At 34.3% G+C, this 19,856-nt stretch overlaps 1 protein-coding gene across 2 annotated transcripts; it reads right to left on the bottom strand.

Annotated features, from left to right (window-relative positions):
• Positions 1-1,858: 1,858 nt before the first annotated feature.
• On the bottom strand, positions 1,859-18,173 carry LOC126712343 (uncharacterized). Of its 2 annotated transcripts, XM_050411640.1 has the most exons (7): positions 17,942-18,165; positions 12,282-14,411; positions 12,127-12,181; positions 11,214-11,362; positions 10,521-10,607; positions 3,805-3,933; positions 1,859-2,245 (listed from the first exon to the last, which is right to left on the bottom strand). In XM_050411640.1, the coding sequence occupies exons 1-7, from the start codon at positions 18,008-18,010 to the stop codon at positions 2,159-2,161; spliced, it is 2,706 nt and encodes a 901-aa protein (XP_050267597.1). In that variant the 5' UTR covers positions 18,011-18,165; the 3' UTR covers positions 1,859-2,158. The 2 variants fall into 2 exon arrangements, with proteins under 2 accessions (XP_050267597.1, XP_050267598.1); XM_050411641.1 differs by lacking the exons at positions 1,859-2,245; positions 3,805-3,933 and having other exon boundaries at positions 10,568-10,705; positions 17,942-18,173.
• Between the last annotated feature and the right edge of the window lie 1,683 nt (positions 18,174-19,856).

The raw sequence follows: 19,856 nt of genomic DNA, 5'->3' as shown, positions 1-19,856 counted from the left end.
GTTCAGCTGACATTTCCTAATATTTTTTTTACTGAGAGATCTAGAATATAAATCTCTGCTCCCAATTGTTGTAACCATTAAATTACTTTTTTTGAAAAAAATACAACCGAAAATACACTTTTGATTCCTACATTTTGAGTCAATTCCCATTTTGGTCCCTAAATTGATTTTGCTACTAATGTAACGCCTAAAAAAAGAAAATCAATTCTATTTTGGTTCTTGCCGTCAACCCACTAATGGAAAACTCTTGTGGCAGACGGAGTGCCATGTTTGCTGATATGGTGCTGACGTGGCCATTAAAATATTATTAAAAAAATATTTGGCTTTTTTAAAATTCCACGTCATATTTAAATTAATAAAAAATTAATTTTAAAAAAACTATGTCAGAAAAAAAAAATTAAATAAACATTAATCTAATTATTATTTTTTTTTTACTTTCCATTTTTTTTTTACCGTAAGAACATACATCCACAAGCCCAAAAAAGTTCAAAACCAGAAAAATTCACATATGGGTGGACCTTGGAATCCTTTGATCTTAATTAATTATTTCTTAATCTAAATCAAGAACACATAAGTAAGAAGAGAAAAAAAAAAAATCAAAAACACTAGTACTAAAACATTCATAGATTCAAACACACACAGCCAACTGCAATCTCAAACTCAAACACACACGCACACTGGTATTAAAATCTGAGCCTGAGATGATAGCAAAAACCCAGATTGAGTAGGGGAAAAAAAAATGACAACAAACTTTGCAATCGAAATCACAATGTTATTAAAACTCTCCATCTCTCTATTAACATAAACCCAAAAAGTGAACACATAGCAAAAATCTAGATAATGAACACAAATTTGGTTCCTTTAACAAGTTATACATCACCAAACCCACATAATACAACCCGCAGTTCTTCAATCACCAAACTCACTTTGAAACCTAGAGCCCAGCCACTGACAACCATGCCGTGACAACAACCGAATCAATACAAGCCGTCATTCACCAACACCTCCCTATCTAATTCTCTCACTTCCATGACTCACCCAGTTACCAACAATTGATCTGTGTTCCACAACACCCTCCAACAACCGATCGCAGCCCACAAATCCAAACCAATCCACAACCACAACTGATCTGGGGTTTCACAACAACACACAACACCCACCAACAATTGATACATAACCCACAAATCCAACCAACCCACCATCCAAACCGATCCCGCTACCTTCACTCAACCATAAAAGCTCCATGGTCAAGCTTGAGAACCCGATTTAGACCAAGCCCCATTCCAGAGCACTCAATCAACTGGGAGAGAGAAAGATCAAAGAGAGGGAGAGCGAGAATCAGCAAATACCTAGAGATTAAAGTGGTTGTTCATGGAGGGCTCTGGGTGGAAGGAAGAGAGAGTTTGTGTGAAGAGAAAGGAAGAAGAAGAACATGTTTGGGGAAGAACTTGATATTCTGAAAATTCTCAAATGGAAAAAATGTTTTAAACATTTAATAAATGAAACTCTTACTGCATCAAGAAAACTAATTTAATTAGAATGAAAAGTTATAAAAAAAAATTAATTAGATTAATGTTTATTTAAATTTTTTTTAATTTTCTGACTTGTCTTTTTAAAAAATTAATTTTTATTAATTTAAATCTGACGTGGCATTTAAAAATGCCAAATAATTTTTATAATAATATTTTAATGGCCACATCAATGCCACGTCAGCAAGCAGGGCGTTCCATCTACCACGTAAGAATTTTCTGTTAGTGGATTGATGGCAGAGACCAAAATAAAATTGATTTCCTGTTTTTAGGGACTATAATAGTAGCAAAATCAAAATAAGGACCAAAATGAGAATCGGTCCAAAATGTAAAGACCAAAAGTGTATTTTCGCCAAAAATATATTGTGGATGAAGCAATAATTACCAATATACCCTATGATTTTTTGTTTTTGTTTGTTTTTGGGGGGTGCTACATACAGATTAAAAATATTTTGAAAATGCTTTGTAACCTAAAAATAAAAACAAGACAGTTCACTTCACAGTAATTAGTTACATACAACAGACTTGATATAGCTTCCCCAAAGAACCCAGAAAGCGCGGCAAAAATGAGCACCTTCTGATGCGATTTTTGGTCACAGCACCTCAGCTACAATTCACATTAGGTGCTTCTACAATTGGTTGTTCTTGGTGATGTTATCCAAATACTGCTTCACACAAGTTTGGTTCGTCTCAAATACGAATGGCATTCCTCGTATCTGCATATTTAATTTTCATGACAAATCGTCTCAAATTTCAATATATAGTTCATTAATTTATTATCCAATGGCATTCCCCTTGTGGCCATATGAAAATGTAATGAAATCTTATAGGTAAGGCATAATTTGTACTAGGATACCTCTACAATAATAGATCCAGTGATTTAAACACAACAGCACTATAAAAATAGAAGATTAGCCACAGGCTGCTAGAGAACATTGTCTGCTGTTATGGGTCTAAATTTTGTACCCAAAATATAGGCATTGCGAAAATTTCTTCATGATATCATACGAACCTAATGGGCCAGATGATGAGAACAGAGTATATGTGGAAATAAGTGCAAGAAACTAAGAATATTAGAGTCACAATCCCAAATGTACCTACTACCCAATTAGGTGCAGGATTCTGAACAGAGAATTTTGATCATGTACAAGAAAGAATGTAGAGAGATGAATTGATAAACAAGATAAAGGAGAGAGAGAGAAATACTAATGACGCCTAATAAAGGGTCAGGTTTTACAGAAGACTCAAGATCCTAAGCAGTAATTAAATAAAAATAGCAATTTTAGAATGTTACCCTAGGTAACAGATCAGAATTCTCCTAATTAAATGATGAAACAGAATCACCACCAAGACTGGGCGGTGCTAAACATGAAAGATACTAAACCCCGTTTGGGAGGAGAGAAAGGAGGAAGGGAAAGAAATGAAATGAAAAGAATTATGGACAAAGTTTAACTACAAAATTAGTTGTAGTCAAATGCTACAACCTTAAACAATAAAATAAAAATTACTACATATTTTGAAATTTAACCGTTGAATTACATATTCTTTACATTCTGAATACAAATATCAAATTTTGTGTCAATCGGATATTTTTTACTGAATAATCTATAAGCTTATATTTTATACATAATTTTAAACTACAAAAATTTGTAATTTAAACAATTTATTGATAACATAGCTATTGATTTTTAATTTTTTAGAAATTTTACAAGTATGGAAGATATAAGAAAAAGATAAATCCAATGGTGTGGATTTGTCAAAATTCATCTCCAATAAAAAAAATTAAGGTTGTAGCTTAAAGCAACAACTAATTTTGTAGCAAAACTTTGTCCAAGAATTATTTTGGTATATTTCTTCCATCCTCTTGTTTGGGAGGAATTGGAGGGAAGGAAAGAAAGTAAATTAATGAAATTTTCACTAAAACTCCCAAAATACCTCTAAACATTTAACCTTTTAAAAAAAGGGTATTAAAATGATTCATTTTCATTCCTTCTAATGTTACTTCTAAATAGGGTACTTGCATTCCAATCATTTCCATTCCTTTATTTTAAAATATCCAAATAAGATTAATTAATTCCATTTCATTACTTAAATACAATCCATTTTTTTCCCTTTTTTTATGATTTATTCATTTCATTCCATTCCTTTATAAACTTCCAAATGAAGGTAAGGCAAGCATTGCAAAGTTGGAGAGGCAAGGTTTTCCAAGAAATCCACAATAGAACTTATAATACCATTTTATTATATTCATGTTTAAGAAGCTATAGGAACATACCTCAATCAAACAGCCAGAAATAAGGCTTAAACTCTGACCAGGGCCTACTTCCTTGTTGTTCACTGAAATTGAACACTTGCCAAGATTTTTCAGACAGAACGATCCACCTTTGTCCATCTCTATAATAGCCTAACATACAAGGAAAAGAGGAAAGTTCTCACTTCAAAAGTTTAAGTCAAAGAAGAATAACTACCCTCTGGTGGGTTAGCAAAGAGGGTGTCAAGAGAATCTAAATATGTCCTGGCTGAGATCAGTGGCATCCCTGATAAAGATAAAATGTTCATGTTTCTTAACTAAAACACACATACAGACACAAAAACACACAAATCAAATTAAACAAACAAGTAGACTTTAGTAAATAAAAAAGAAACCTGCTTTTATATATAAGAAAGATCATGCAAATAACATAGACAAATCACAAATCATCAATATTTTACTTGGCAGAAGAAAATCTCTACCCTCAACGACAGGTGCTGTGGCCATTATGTGAACCATGGTACTTAATTTTACTGCTATTTTCTTTGGTCAAATGGCAATACTAGGCTACGAAAAGTAGTGCACTTCATATTATTCATATGACTAGAAATAGTTTATTCCTAAAAGTTTTAACATAATCCTATCCTCCTAATCCTCGAGAATCATGTCTTCTCCTGCTTTTTCTACCCCCATACTTTTTGACCTACTATTTTACTTTCTTCACCATCAGCTTAAAGAAAATTTACTCGTTTGGAGTAGCATATTCATTGGCCCTTGTTACACATCTTACCCCCAAATGTTGCCACTTGTACCTTCTTAAGAATGCATTCAGTTCCTGTTTAGACTTTACAAAAGGATGGTGTTAAAACAATATAAAAGAAAAAGTGATGCAGTAAGAGTGAAGACAATTTTATTTCAATTTAGTATTATTTAATTTTGGAGGTCAATTGTATTTTATTTTAGGTCTTTTTTTTTTTTTTTTTGATAAATTTATTTTAGGTCTTATTAGTTAATTAGATTATTAGTTTTTTATTTAATTTCCTATGGTTTATGGTATTTTTGTAATTCAAGAATTAGGCTTTCTTAAGTCAATTAGAATTTTTAGTTTAGCCCCAGTCGTCTAGCTAAGCACTCTATTGTACTCCAATGAAGATAGTTAGACAGTTTGCTTGAATAATAAAAATTATTGTTGGAGTTTTTTAATTCCTAGGTTTTGTTTCTTTTTGTTTGGTGCTAATTCTGAGCAAGCCTAGTGACGCAGGACAACCAGAACAAAATTGAAATAACGGAAAAGTAAAAGATATGACCTAAGAATCAGCACCTAGGCCTTACTTGGAGTCAGCACCAAGCGGGGAAATCACTAGGAGTCAGCACCTAGAGTAGACCTGGAGTCAGCACCAGACCAAAGAAAGACCAAACGGCCATTGTTTTCATTCCTCAAAATATCAACTATCTCCTTAAGGAGTACAATAGCCTAATAGGTTGCTTATAAAGGATTGCTAAACCCTAGTTCTAATTGGCTAGGAAACCCTAATTGCCTTATTACAAAAATAACCTTACTTCTAAATTAAAATACTAAAAGCCCAATAAATTACTAGAACCTAAAACATAAAAATACAATTGACTTGCGAATATAAATAATATTAAATAATAATTTTCTTGCATCTCCCGCATCACCTAGGTTCTGATTTTTGGGTTATTTATATTTTATGTACTTTAATTTCCATGTTGCATAAGTTTTGTCTTTGTCATGCATCACTAGCATTGCTAATAAAATGGTATTATCAGCAAATAGAAGATGAGAAATTATCATACTGGAGTTAGATCCATCCCCAACCTTGAAGCCTGAAATGAAACTTCCTCCTCAGTTTTCAACATTCTACTCAACGCCTCCATAACTAAGATAATTAGCAATGATAAAAGTGGATCTCCTTGCGGTAAATCCCCAGAGGTATTAAAGAAACCTAAGGGTGGGCTATTCACTAGCCCCTAGAAGTGTACAATTAATACGCAAGAGTATATCCATAGTCTCCAATTATCAACAAGCCCATTCTACCTAGCAAATAAACTAAAACTTCCCAATTAAAATGATCATAAGCCTTTTCACTATCAAACTTGCTGATCATTCTTGGGACACAGGACATTGACTATCCAAACATTCATTTGCAATTAGTACAAAATCTAGAATCTACCTCCAGCCCACAAATGTGTTTAGGGACCCAGATACTAATTTATTCAGCAACAACTTTGCTAATATCTTACAAATGCTTCCAACCAAACTAATAGGCCTTAAATCTCTTATATTTATAGCATTAGCTTTCTTAGGGATTAATACAATAAAAGAGGCATCAAGAGATTTTTCAAACTTTCATAAAACTCCTTAAGGAAAGCCATCACATTCACATGGCATTCCACCACTTGCCAACAATGTTGAAAAAAGGTCACAGTAAAACCATTTGGTCCAGGGGCTTTATCTTTCCTCAATTCCTTTAGAGCTTGTACTACCTTATACTTTTCAAATTCCGTTTTCATCAAACTGTTATCTTCCTCATCTATGGATGAAAACACCAGCCCATCCACACATGGTCTCTTCTTTGTTTCTTTGTAAAGGGAGCCATAGAAATTGATAATATTGCTAACCTCTTAAGTCCTCTTCATACACCATTCCATCCAACTCCAATGCCCAATATGATTAGATCACCTATGAGAATTCACCAAACTGTGAAAAAATCTGGTTTTGCTATCTCCTTCCTTTAGCCAAGAAATTTCTTCCAAGGTTGCCAATTTCTCCACTTCAGATTTCAACTCCTCCCTTCAATTTCTCTCTTCCGAAGTCAGTCCATTTTGTCCCTCTTTCTCATCCATGCACAATATTTCATTAAACAATCTCCTTTTATTCACACCCACGTCCCTAGACCTGCACTTCTTCCAAGTTTTCAAATCTTCTGGCCAGCCAGTGACTAGGAAGCCCATGAAAGTCACATCGATTCCACTAAAACATTGTCAACAAATCATTCTACTTCTTCAACCATATATTTCAGATTTAAATACACGTTCTCCCCGCAGTATACCTCCCACCACTACAAAATGGGACTATGATCAAAACTAGTTGTGGCATCAATCTTTGAGTAACATCCATTAAATGTTCTTCCACTCTGCAGATACTAAAGCATGATCTATTTGTGACACGGATGGTTAGCCACTGTTATTTGGCCACAAACCCCATTGAGAGGTAAATCTATAAGATTTAAATTCGTAATGAAATCTGAACTCTCCAGTATTATGAACTAAGGGTTTGTTTGGTAGCAGAATTTAAATACATATTTCTGTTTTCAAACACAGAAAATTGGGACTAGTTTTGGGGTGAAAAATCATGCCAAACAAGATGGAGTTGTGTTTTAGTTTGAGAACACACATTTTGGAATATGGTACCAGCGTGTCTTATGTGGTTAGTATGGAAGGAACGCAATGCCCGAACTTTTGAGTAAATTGAGAGACCTATTGATCTGTTGATGATTCGCTAGCTAGGAAATTATTTGATAGGTCTCGTATTTGGGGTCTCACACATTGTATTTCCTTGTCTGATTTCATTATTTCTGTTAGATTTTCCCTTTGATTTGAATATATTTTTTCATTGCTGTGAGTTTACAATTGTAAAGATATTGCACTTTTGCTATCAATAAAACTTTTATTACCTATCAAAAAAACATACACACATTTTGAAAACAATTTTACAAAACACCTAGCAAACAAAAACTAAAATACAAAACATTTTTCACTTATCAAACAGGCCCTAAATCTATCACACCCTAACCTTTTGCTAGGGAATCTAATACATTAAAATCCACAGCTATGCACCAGGCAACCTCCCATCTCTACCTCACATCTCTCTGCTCCTCCCATAACATGTTGGGATCACTATCATTTGGGACAAAAGCCCCACTGCAAGTCCATAAGAAGCCAGCTTCACTATTTTTTAGCAAACATAATGAAGAAAATACATGTAACAGAGAGTACGGCTTTGGATAGAATAGAATGAAGGAAAAGAATACAAGTGGCCAACCCCAAAAAGTTGGGACTAAGGCTTTATTGTTGTTGTAATAAAGAAAATCTATCTGATTTTGAATCAACTTTCTCCACAATCCTTCAATTCCACACCAGAATGGTACCACTAGCTGTATGAACTGCATTGATGAGTGATGAGCACCCAATCTACATACGGATTCCACCACAGGTTCCTAACTAATGATGCTGTTATTCATATCATCAATTTAGGTCTCCTGCAAGCATGCCACATCACACTTCCATTCCTTCAACATGTTCCTCACCATTGTCCATTTCTGTGGGTTGTTCAAACCCCTAACTTTCCAGGTAAGTAGGCATAATCTCATTATTGATGATATGCCAGTAGCCCTATCACTGACTCCCCCTCACCTACTATTTACTGATCTTCCATCATAATTCACTGCACATATCAAAATCTTAAGCTCCCTAGTACTCTGTGAGATGCAGGACAAATTACGGATTTGCCTACGTTTAGTTGTGGTGGGTTTAGCCATTTAGGGTAAGGTAAAAGAAGAATTAGAGAGAAGTTAGGGCTGTTTAGGGGCTGTGTGAACAGTAACCTTAGAAAGAAAGGAGGAGAAAGAAACAACTAAGGCCAACATGCCAATTGCTCAAAACACCCAATTTTATTAATCAACTCATTTTATTTACTTTGAATACATTGAGTACAATATACATAAAGACTCTTATTTGCACTAGTAGCAATAGGATTCCTATTGGTATTAGGACTACTAATAAAACCTAATAAAAACTAACTTGGACACAAAGTAAATAAACCTAAGATACTTAGAATACCATAGAAGCAGACAGCGCAATATAGACTTGTGGAGGGCTGTCCCACATTGTGTGTTATGGTGTCTTTGGCGGGAAAGGAACACTAGATGCTTTGAGGGAACGGAACGGTCAATTCTTGAGATTAAATCTCTCTTCCTCCACTCTTTGTTTGCTTGGTGTTCTGTTTTTTCTTGTTCTAATCTTTTTATTATGCTTGATCATTGTAATTTTCAATCTTGATGTAATCCTTTCCATGTACACTCCCGGTGTACCTGGGACTTTTGATTAATGATATTTCGTTATTTATAAAATATTATAAAAAAAAAAAAGAATACCTTAAAAGATTCTAGACTCAACTAAATTACCAAAATGCCCTCAATTTGCAGGAATTGCGGAAATTACAGATTTGCCCCTCAATATAAAACTGACTATAACTAATAAAATAAAAACCCAACTTAAAAATTGTTTTAACCCTAAAAGACTCATAATTAGACCATTAAAAGGGCACGACTTTCACTTCAATTGGACTTCACACGAGGACCCAATAAAATAATTATTGAATAGACGAATTTGCAAAGTAATAGCATATTAATCTTCCATGACTCCATCACTGTGAGACTAAGTTTGCTGCATGTTTGTTACCAACCCCTGCTGATTTCCTCCTTGTCTTTCCTAATGGCAATCAGCAAGGGAACAGATGCCGTGACTGTAATGGGAAGACCCAGGTACTTACTAAAGCTCCTTACTTTTTTCTCAAAACCCACTCCGAAGCATCAATCTCCCCAACAACTAGGTTGATTTCCTCACTTGTATCTGGATCAATTCAATCAAGCGATTCACAAACTATTGGGCTTAAATTATCCCTAATATCACTCTCACAGGAAGTCACCTCGTATCTCACTGGCAAAGGCTAAGTTGTATCCAATACTTTTATATCAATATCCAGTACATAGGTTGAACCACTCACAAACAAAATTTCCATCCTGAAAAGAAATCTAAGTTTGATGACAGACCCAACAATTCTATGGAACTCCAAGGAAGTGCAAACCCCCCTGGCAAGCTGTGTCTCAGCTCAGTCCTGTACCAAATCCAGTTATACAACAGGTGACCCAAGCCTCATGTCTCCAATGAGATAGCATGGTTACCCTGCCAAAACTCCTTTGCTAAAGTCGCATCAATGTCCTTTACTACAGTTGGCACTACCAAATGTCACGATGTCGCCTCCTTAACTCCAACCACCTCCAACTGCTTTGTTCCCAATGAACACTTCCTTGACATTCAAGATTCCATCTGATCCATTCAAACCATCTTCTTATTCAACTCTACCATTTGTTTCGATCCGATTGCCCCTTAAAGGGTTAAGTCAGATTCTGCCTCAACTGTATCAATAGAGTTTTTGCCTTTTGGCTTGGAGCCTATTGGATTCTCTCCCGCCCCATTCAATTGCATTTGAGTTGCCATATCAATATTAGAAGCATTACAAAATGGTAATGTAATTTGACCCAACAGGCCACAAGCTTTTTATTCTGGTTGGCCACAAAAGCCATGCAAGTACCCTCCTTATCTATCACTACCTGCAATGGTTTAGGCTTTGAAATAAGCCAGCCTAGGACACCTCACTGTCCTCAGATAAGGTGAGAAAGGTGGGATTTGAATCAGTTTATGCCAGCTTGCTGCATTTAACCTGGTCTAATATTTAGTGACATGTATGCTTTTGGCATTTATTTCCCTTTTATAAGTCTTACCTAGACAACTCTAGGAATAAACACAATATATAACCACAGAAACAGATCAAGAGCAGAAAATATGAGTAAAATCAGCACTTTGACAGTTAAGGAGAGAAAGATCAAAGCAAAAATGTCATTACTATAACTGAACAAAGTAACCACAGAAAAGCTCACCTGCCGTCGAGATATTTTATTAGCACGCCCTTCCCTTCCCAAGTCAATGTCAACAATGATGTCTTCAGTTGCTCTACCAAGTAAAACCTACAGAAACAAATGATGTAACATTGATAGCATTGTCACATGTATGCTTACCTAACAATGATTTGCACGATTTGCACCATGCATTTCCATTGGTTAGCCTGATTTATAACACATCAAGACCTACATCACTTTAGGAATTAAGTCCAAAAAACTCCTTACTTATTTATTTATATTGTAAGTTCACATTTAAGACAAACAAGAAAAATTTATCAGCTTGATTCTTTTCAAGATATATTTCATGTTTATCATCAGAAAATCCACACAGATTACTTAGGCAATATAGATGAGAGTTAAATCCCAACTCATAGTTCTTGCCACAAAATTCATTTGTCTGGACATGGTTTCTGGGTGCAGAACCCACTGCAGCAATAAAGCATATCATGCAGAATTATACCATTTTTTAACTGATAATGTTTTTAGATTTTCAAGGTAAAATTTTGATCAAAAAATTACTGTAATAGTATTTACAAAATTATGTGGTAAACTTTAGAAGATTTATTCAGAAATTGCTTCTTAAAAAGGAAACACCAGAAAGAGAGGTCTGCCAAAACAGAATATAAAGCCAACCCAGTATAGGTTGGGGAAGGATTTGTAGCATTGAAATACCTCAGGTTTTTTAATATAATGCTTTGAATGGCGGCCATACAAAACGGCAAATGCTCCATGAGATGCAATGGCTCTTTGCATATAAGAATGAGCACCCTGCTCCAGCCGTATGATTGCCCTCTTAGTTTCCTCATTCTGATATCTTAAAACTACATATAGAGAACAAAATATAATCAAATGCTATATCATATTATATCATATCATGCCTACGTATGATATAAGCACAAAAAATAAAGATGTCAATTCTCTCAGCATTAAAATAAAATAAAAAGTTTATTTTTTGGGATTGGGGGAGGGTGGGGAAGAAAGGGGGGGGGGGGGGGGGGAGAGAGAGGGAGGGAGGGAGCATTGCATTACAGATGTAATGCATAGCTCCAGTAATCAAAGTTTGATCTCAAAGATATAGTCTTACAGATGAAAAATCAAATATATTATTAAAGAAAACAAGAATACCTCCTAGACAGGCAAATTTACACATACAATGAGAGAGAAGTACTGTAAACATAGAAGTTGTAATCATGTAGTCAGCAAATTTTGATGACATTGAAGACAGATCTCAAAATAGCAATTCATAAGTAAACCAAAAAAATGTGAATGTATACTGAAATACAGAGCACACATTGTCTGTCTATGGAAAATTAATTAAAAATCAAATTCTGAAATAACCCAATTCATGAACAGGAATCCACATTATCTATGTTATATATACGTGAATTCCCCATAACATCAATCAACTTGGGAAGCAAGCGTAGTATACATCTAAGTAAAAGGTAGATTACAATAAAATTCCCAGCCATTAAATTTCTTTAAAAAAAGAAGAAGAAACACAATGTAAGAAGAAGAAACACAATGTAAAGGAATAGGCAGACAAGTAATGAATCATTATATAAATTCTTGCTAGACTGAAAAATACCTTCCTCATTAGAAAATAGATCCTGGTCCTCCGGATCCAAGTCCATATCAAGTATCTGCAAGGGGAAAAAGATCAATGAAAACTGTAACAATCTAGTTAAATATGAGAAACAAAATATCCACCAATGAACTCTAAGGCTAGTAATTAGCATTTACCATTGCCTCAATATCTGAATAATGAGGTACATCATCATCACTCTCAACAGGTGCCTCTTCCTGATCTGATGTCGTAGGTTTTACTACAGGTTCTGACATAACAATATCTACAGATGCTACTTCTGCATGTGTTGATTGATAATCTTGAATCATAGCTGGTACATCTAGTTCCTGTTTAATGCCACTAGCATTTGTCTGGGTACAGCCTTTAAAGCTATCACAAACAAGAGCTGGCTTCTTTATAAATGAATCCATTTGGTTATGACTGAGATGTTTTACTGGTGAAACTCCTTTAGTTTCTTCCTTCAAAGCATCAGTGCTCAGACTAGCTGAATTAAGTTGATCTGTACCACCATAAGCAATACCTACACCCTTAGACGCCACAAGTGGGGAATCACTATTCGGTAACCCAAACTTAACCCCAGAGCCACCAATTGGATGGTTCACACTGGGTTCAGGCAACACATGTGGGCCTATGTTCTTAGAAGACACATGACACTCTCCAAGGTTTTTTCCTTCTCTCTTCATCAGAACGCCTCTTTCTCGAGCTCTTTGATTAACTAAGATATCATTAATAGTTGAAGAATTTGGATTATTAGCTTCTTGAAATTTATGTTGTGATACAAAGGAAACAGACGATGGGGAAAATTGTTTTGGTGGGATAAAATCATCATTGCATGGAATATCTGGATCCTCAGTGTTCAATGTACAGCAAATAACTTCTTTGTCACACAGATCAGGAAACTGAGGATTTGAATGTGATAAAGATGATAGCATTTGGGTCCCTGAAACATGAGCTATACAGCCATCATCGTAGTGAGGCCCCCTGTTCTCCTCTAACTCTCCAGAACATGCAATAGGTGGTTTCTTGATATCTGTATCTAGAGCTACTGATGTCTCTGGTTCAGTTATACTGGGTATGTGATTTTGACATACATCATTCTGGGAATTCGACAAAAGTGAACTAAGGCCATCATAGTAAGATTTATCAATAGCTTCTTTTCCATCACCCATGGCCAAGAGTTCTTCCTCATTTGTAAAATTCAAGAGAGAATTAGACAGTTCTGCCAAATATCCTTCTGCACTAGCAGTTGGACTTCTCAAACCATCACAAGGCATTTCACTTCCCAACTTGAAATCTGAGTGAACATCATACCCTGATGTTGTTGCATTCTTACCAAAATCATCATCAAGAAGTTCAAACCTATCTCCAGTGTGCAGATCTTTTTCTCCAAGGCCAACATCAGGTATAGATGATGCTGCAAGGCCCTCAACTGGTCCCCATATAGACATTTCATGAAGTGGAGATGAAAATTCCAAGTTGTGAAATGATGCACCACACTCTGACATAGGTGAACTGAACACCTGATTACCTTCAAATTCCGAGCAGATATGTCCTGGATCATTATTAATTTGATCAAATGTAGATGAGGGTTCCAAACCTAAATCATCAGCTTCCAACATGCTGTGTGCCAGCAATTGTTTTGGTTGAACGTATTCCTCAAACACAGAGCCATTCACAGTAAAAGGTAGATTTTCTTCAAAAGGATGAGGAATTTCGTTGTGTATGTTATCTTGCTCAATATAAAAATCTTCTTCACCTGGTAGCTGGAGTCCTGGATGAAAGTCATGGCCATTAGCAGCAGTATCAGCAGTAGCAGCGCCACCATCCATCAGATTTTGTGGAAAAACATGATGCATAATATCCATATTCGACCCTTCAAGTCCGCAATGATTTGGCATGGTATCACCAGGCATGCAATCTCCAGGTAAAGGCTCATTTCCATTTGCAATGTAATTGCAATCACCAGGTGCAACAAAAAAATTTAGATCCATGGAATTAAGTGGATCATTGCATAATCTTTTGAGCAGAGCATAGTAATAACTACGGACACTGTCAGCCTTTCTCTTCCCACAAACCGATTTGTTTTCTTTTGAGTTGCCAAATCTATTCAATTTTGATGGAAGAGTTGAACCAGAACGCTCAATCGCAATCATGTGAGGGGAAGCTTCTGCAGAAATAACTGGATCATAAAGGAGAGAATGCCACCGATCTTGCAGTTCTCGAACAGTAAATCTTCGAGAAAATTGCACTGCACCCTTAGCAAGTGATTCCAAAGAAGCACCAGCCTACAAACAGGAGGAAAAAAAATAAATAAATAAAAAATAATCATACTATGCCAAAAACCTATATGCTTTAGTCAATACACAGGTTCACAGCTGCTATCCCCCTTAGAAAAAGATTTACTAATGTGTACAAATATTGGAATGCTCCGATTAATAAACAACTGGAGCATTTGCTAACACCCATCTTTATGTGACCATTTTTACCATATCACAGTAGATACAAATTAAAAGGTAGTAAGCAATCAAAACCTGCAATGGCAATGCCACATGAAAGATAACATTTGAATCGTTGCTAGTTAAGCTATCTGCTTTTTCCTATTAGGTGCAATAATTCCAAATAATGGGATGCTCATGCATAAACTTCCCGGCAGGCATCAACTGCCATTTGAACTACAACATTGTAGTCAACAATTTCATGTTCGTTTTATGCATATGTATGTACATATGTATTATTTACAAACATATATATGAATATACTTGATGTGGTGTACTAGGAAGGAACACAATATTCATACTTTTGAAGGTGGAGAAATTGAAGGATCAGCTTCTAGCCTACTTTGTTGGCACTTTGTTTGATTGGTCTTGGGTTTGGGGACTCACATCTACTTAATCACTCCTGATGTTTGTAGATTATCTTCTTTCTTGTGCATAGCTTTTGTTTCTTTTCTTTTCTTTTTCTTTTTTTATTTGTTGTATTTTTTGGCTGCTTTATGTTTTTCTTACATAAAGTAGACCTTTTTTAATAAAAACTTTTTCTTACCTATCAATATATATATATATATATATATATAGGGAAATGTTAACAAGCACTAACTAGTGCTTGTTAAGGTGCAAAAAAGACCCAAAAAAAAAAAATGTCAGAAAAAAGTAAAAATAGACACCAAGCGGTACATATAAAGCTGAAAAAATGAGAAAAAGCTGTAAAAAGACAAAAAAATTGTCAAAAATTTCAAAAAAGTTGTTAACGAGCACCGCATATATATATATATATATATACAACCTAGTTTTTTACATTTCCCCTAAGCGCATCCATGATCACTCTCTACATGGTTCTTTTCTAATGATGATGATAACAATATTTAGTAATAAAACAAAAGGAAAACTATTTGCTCAATGAGCATTTCACAAGTGATTTCCTTGTCATTCACACTTTCTTAATATTTTATAAGAAACTAAATGAAGACAATCCTAGATAGTATACGGTTGATAATTTCAATCCATCCCAACAAGCTATTTTGGTTGGCACGTAAGTAGTAAGTCATAAGCGTGATGCAATCTGTACTCTCCAAACAAGCCCAGGCATCCCAGTTAGCTTAGCTGGTAGAGTCACTTCACTTGTGTCGAATAAGAGATTTGAGATTTGGCCTGCCTACACCAAAAACCAATTGGTATCTTGACTTGATGATAAAGAGCAATTGTCATGGAACAAATGCCATATGTTGAAATTCTATGGTATCTATAAAAGCCTTAAGCCATCCCAAGCTAAAGCTGAAACCCCATCAATTTGATGGGATCGTACAAATACTAGACTGTTTCCATCAACTTTGAAGAAGATGGAAGTGAGACCATGAGAGACATAGAAGTCTAGGAGGATATTCATTATATATAAGTGCTGTGTTTCTCAGTGACAGGTTCGTAAGGTGGAAGCTAATTGCTTGCTTTTTTATGGACATTAACTGCACTATAATTATAGATGAAATAGAATCCAATGAACTAAAGGGGTTTAATTGGAAACTTATTGCACAGACACCCGTAAAATCTATCTTGCTTGAAACCCAAACAAAGACCAAGGACAGGTTTGACTTGGAAGAGTTAGTTTAAACAGATTTTAGTTTCAATTTTACTTTTCTAATAGCCTACCCATGTCCCAGCCCCCTCCCTCTTTCCTCATCCCAAAACTAAAATTTTTTTGATTGGTAAATAGAAAAACATGACACAATTGCTTAGGATCGAATACAGATCACCCACATGAAAAGCAGAAACACTCGACATCATATTACAACTTGGATATTTATCTCCCCCCCCACCCCCCACCTTTTATTTCCAGGGAGATCCTATAAAAAGCTTGTATTACCACATTTGAAAGTGCAAAACATTGTGCTCCCCTCCACGGAGATTGTATCAGACATTTGGGAACCTGATTAAAAAAAAAAATTGCAACACAACTAATTGCTTAGTTGAAAAGCACTATTTATCCTCCACTGTTTTGAAATGAAGAATTTCATGTCTCAATTAATAAAACAGAAATATCAGCTTCATTCAAGTGATGTTCTGTGAATTATTCATCAATACCAGAGTAACTAAGCAATGATTCAATTACAAAGAGAGCAGCACCATCTATTAGCATAAGCACGTGCTTTCATGACTGTCTGCCAATTAATCCAGAACCAATAAAATTATTTCATCCACTCTCATCTTTTCCTTTTCTCCTTGATCAACAACTGTATAAATTTGAAGAATCGAGATGCTTCACGAATATTCCTCCAGGCTCACACACTTAACATATTTAGAGGTCATAATGAACCACATCACAAATTTTCCATTTTAAACACAGTACAATAAAGATTTTCAAGTTGTCAAATCTTTTAGTGAAGCCCAAAAAACAAACCTATGACATGTGATGTGTGATGCAAATATCTAGAGCATTTTGTGACAGGCAGTTAACATTAGATAATTTTACTCATTAAAATGCCAACAGAGGGTCCCAGAGATACTAAAAAATTGGACAGCCTCTTGTATCAAATATGCTTGTGAATCTCAAGCAAATATATACACAAAATTTTAACATGGATGATTCACAAGCACATGACACCATCTCAAAGAACTAGATTTCAGGGATTTGATATTTTCAACACCCTATGACTACAGGAACTTCCAAAGGTAACAGCTGGGTCCATTTTCGCAGATCATCAGCAAATGTCTAAGGTTTATGGTTTGGTTAAACATAATACTCAATATGTTTCTCAGGCTTCAAAAACATAATCATCACACACGGAAACTTAAATTGATGGAGACATTCAATATTGACACTTCAAATATAATACTGATTAATTTCTAAATATGCACCCTGACAATTCGAATTCTTAGTTTTTAAACCAAAAGTGTCTGAAATCTTCCAATGGCAAGTGTTAAAACTTAAAAGTATCCAATGTGGTATACAAGCAAGCCCAAAATTCCTCAGTTTCAAACAATTCAATTCATGCTTCAACACAATAAACCCAATATTTCAAATCCCATAATACACACAATGCCTATTATAAAAAATAAAATAAAAAATTACCAAAAAAAAAAAAAAAAATTAGACTGCTACACTCTACCTAATAACTCCAAAAAAAAAATTAAATAAAATAGAACCAGAAAAATTATGTAAATAAAAAAGAGACAGAAACTTCAACTGTTATCCAATAACAAAAAAGAAATTCAAACACAAGTACATAGTTCATTCCACAACTAGGAGCACAACGCAAAAAGCCAATCTTTATAAAAGCTTGAAAAATAAAAGAACGTGAATGGTGGGTTATATAAACTTTTACCTCAACAGCGTTCTTGAGCAAAAGGTCATCTTCAGGGTTCCATGTAGACACCGGAGCAAGAGCTCCCATCTTTAAAACCTCTCTCTCTTTCTCTCTCTAGAAGCAAGCGAGCTTGTTTATTTGAGAGAGTAGTTGGCTATGGAGGTAAAAGCTTTGTAGAGAGGGAATGGAAAAAAATAAAAATTAAAAATTAAAAAAAGTGGAAGGGTTTAAGAGAAAGTGAAAAAACCTAAAGAGAAAGGTGGGTGGGGTTTTGAAACGTGGACAAATTTGTTATTCGGTGGTCTCAGGTTACCGACTAGTTCATGGAATTTCTGTGAAATTGAGGTTCGGCGGTGACACGTGTAACAGTCCTTTGTTTGCGTATCTCAGTATATCCTTTTATAGTTGTTTATGCGACTTCGGTCGCCGCGGCCCTTCCTGCCTACTCGGGTTGACTGTATCTGAATGATTTATTGCATAATTTTTGCCATAATAATTTGTCACAATTATTTTATTATTGGTCGCTTTTATATGAATTTATTATTTTTTATTTTGCCACTCATAATTTTTCATATAGATAATTGTGGCTTAGTTTGTGATAATATTATATGTGTTTATTTGTGGGTTTCAGTTAGTTTAACTAGTAAAATCTATGATGATTGTATAAGAGATCTGGAGTTCAATTTTCACCTACACCAAAAACTGATTGGTGTCTTGATCTAATAATAAAGAGTTATCATCATGAGTAAACGCCATAAGTTAAAACACTCTCTCAAAAAAATAATTATATGTGTTCATTTTTTTTATTAAGTGTCATCATTTTAATGGATCTAATACTATACACACAAACAAATCTAATATTCAGGAAAATTTTACAATAACAATTTTCTCTTTTTGGTTGTTTAAATATAAAATTTGACAATTATAGTAGTTGTTAATAAATAGTATTTATTATAAGTGTGTAAATATTGAAACAAAAATATATATTTTAACATTTGGCATTTATACAATGAGTTATAATTTGGTAAGAATGGGGTGTAAAATTTATGTTTTATATTATCCAATAAAATATTGTTATATCAGCTTTTTACTTAAAACTCAATACATCCGATCACACATAATAACATCTCAATAAACTTACAGTTAAAGTTGAATTTTCAAATGGATGTTATAATTGATTGAGTGTAATTGTGCCAATTCTTTAATATGTTTTAACAAAAAAAATGTAATTTGATGATATAGCTTGTTGGGATTGGAGGGATAAACTTGGGTTTCACACAACATCCTTATTGAATTTAATCTCTTATACAATTTGCCACAACAAAAACATTAAAGTCTCGACAAATTAGTGGTCATATGTATTATTTTATTCCATTCTATTACAAATACTAGACATTTATTATAAGAGATTAAATTCTATAAGGATGGGGTGTAAAACTCATGTTTTACACCATCCAATAAGTGATTGCCATATCAGCATTTTACTTAAAATTCAATACATTCTACCACACCTAATAACATCTCAATAAATTCTCAATTTGGTTGGATTTATATATGGATATTAGAATTGATTGAGTATGATTGTATTTATTCTTAAATATGTGATAAGATGATGTGACATGTTGGGATTAGAAGAGTAAAACATGAGTTTTACATCACGTCCTTATAGAATTTAATTTCTTATTGTAATTGTATTTATATATGGAACTATAAATTCTTCCATCACATTTATGGAACCATATATAAATATACATATATATATATATTATATAAAATAATGACGTATAAAATTGTAAAACCTCAAAAACTCATGTCATGTGTCACAATATTATACTAAATTATAGATATATAAGTAAAGAAAATACAAATTTATTATGTTTAATTAGTAAAAGGAAAGGTTATAAACACAAACTACTTTACAAATCGTTCTTAT

Source organism: Quercus robur, chromosome 2, assembly GCF_932294415.1.
Source record: "Quercus robur chromosome 2, dhQueRobu3.1, whole genome shotgun sequence".
Classification (NCBI taxonomy): Eukaryota; Viridiplantae; Streptophyta; class Magnoliopsida; order Fagales; family Fagaceae; genus Quercus; species Quercus robur.
Note: the sequence above shows the minus strand (reverse complement) of the source record. Positions and strands in the feature narration are given on the sequence as shown.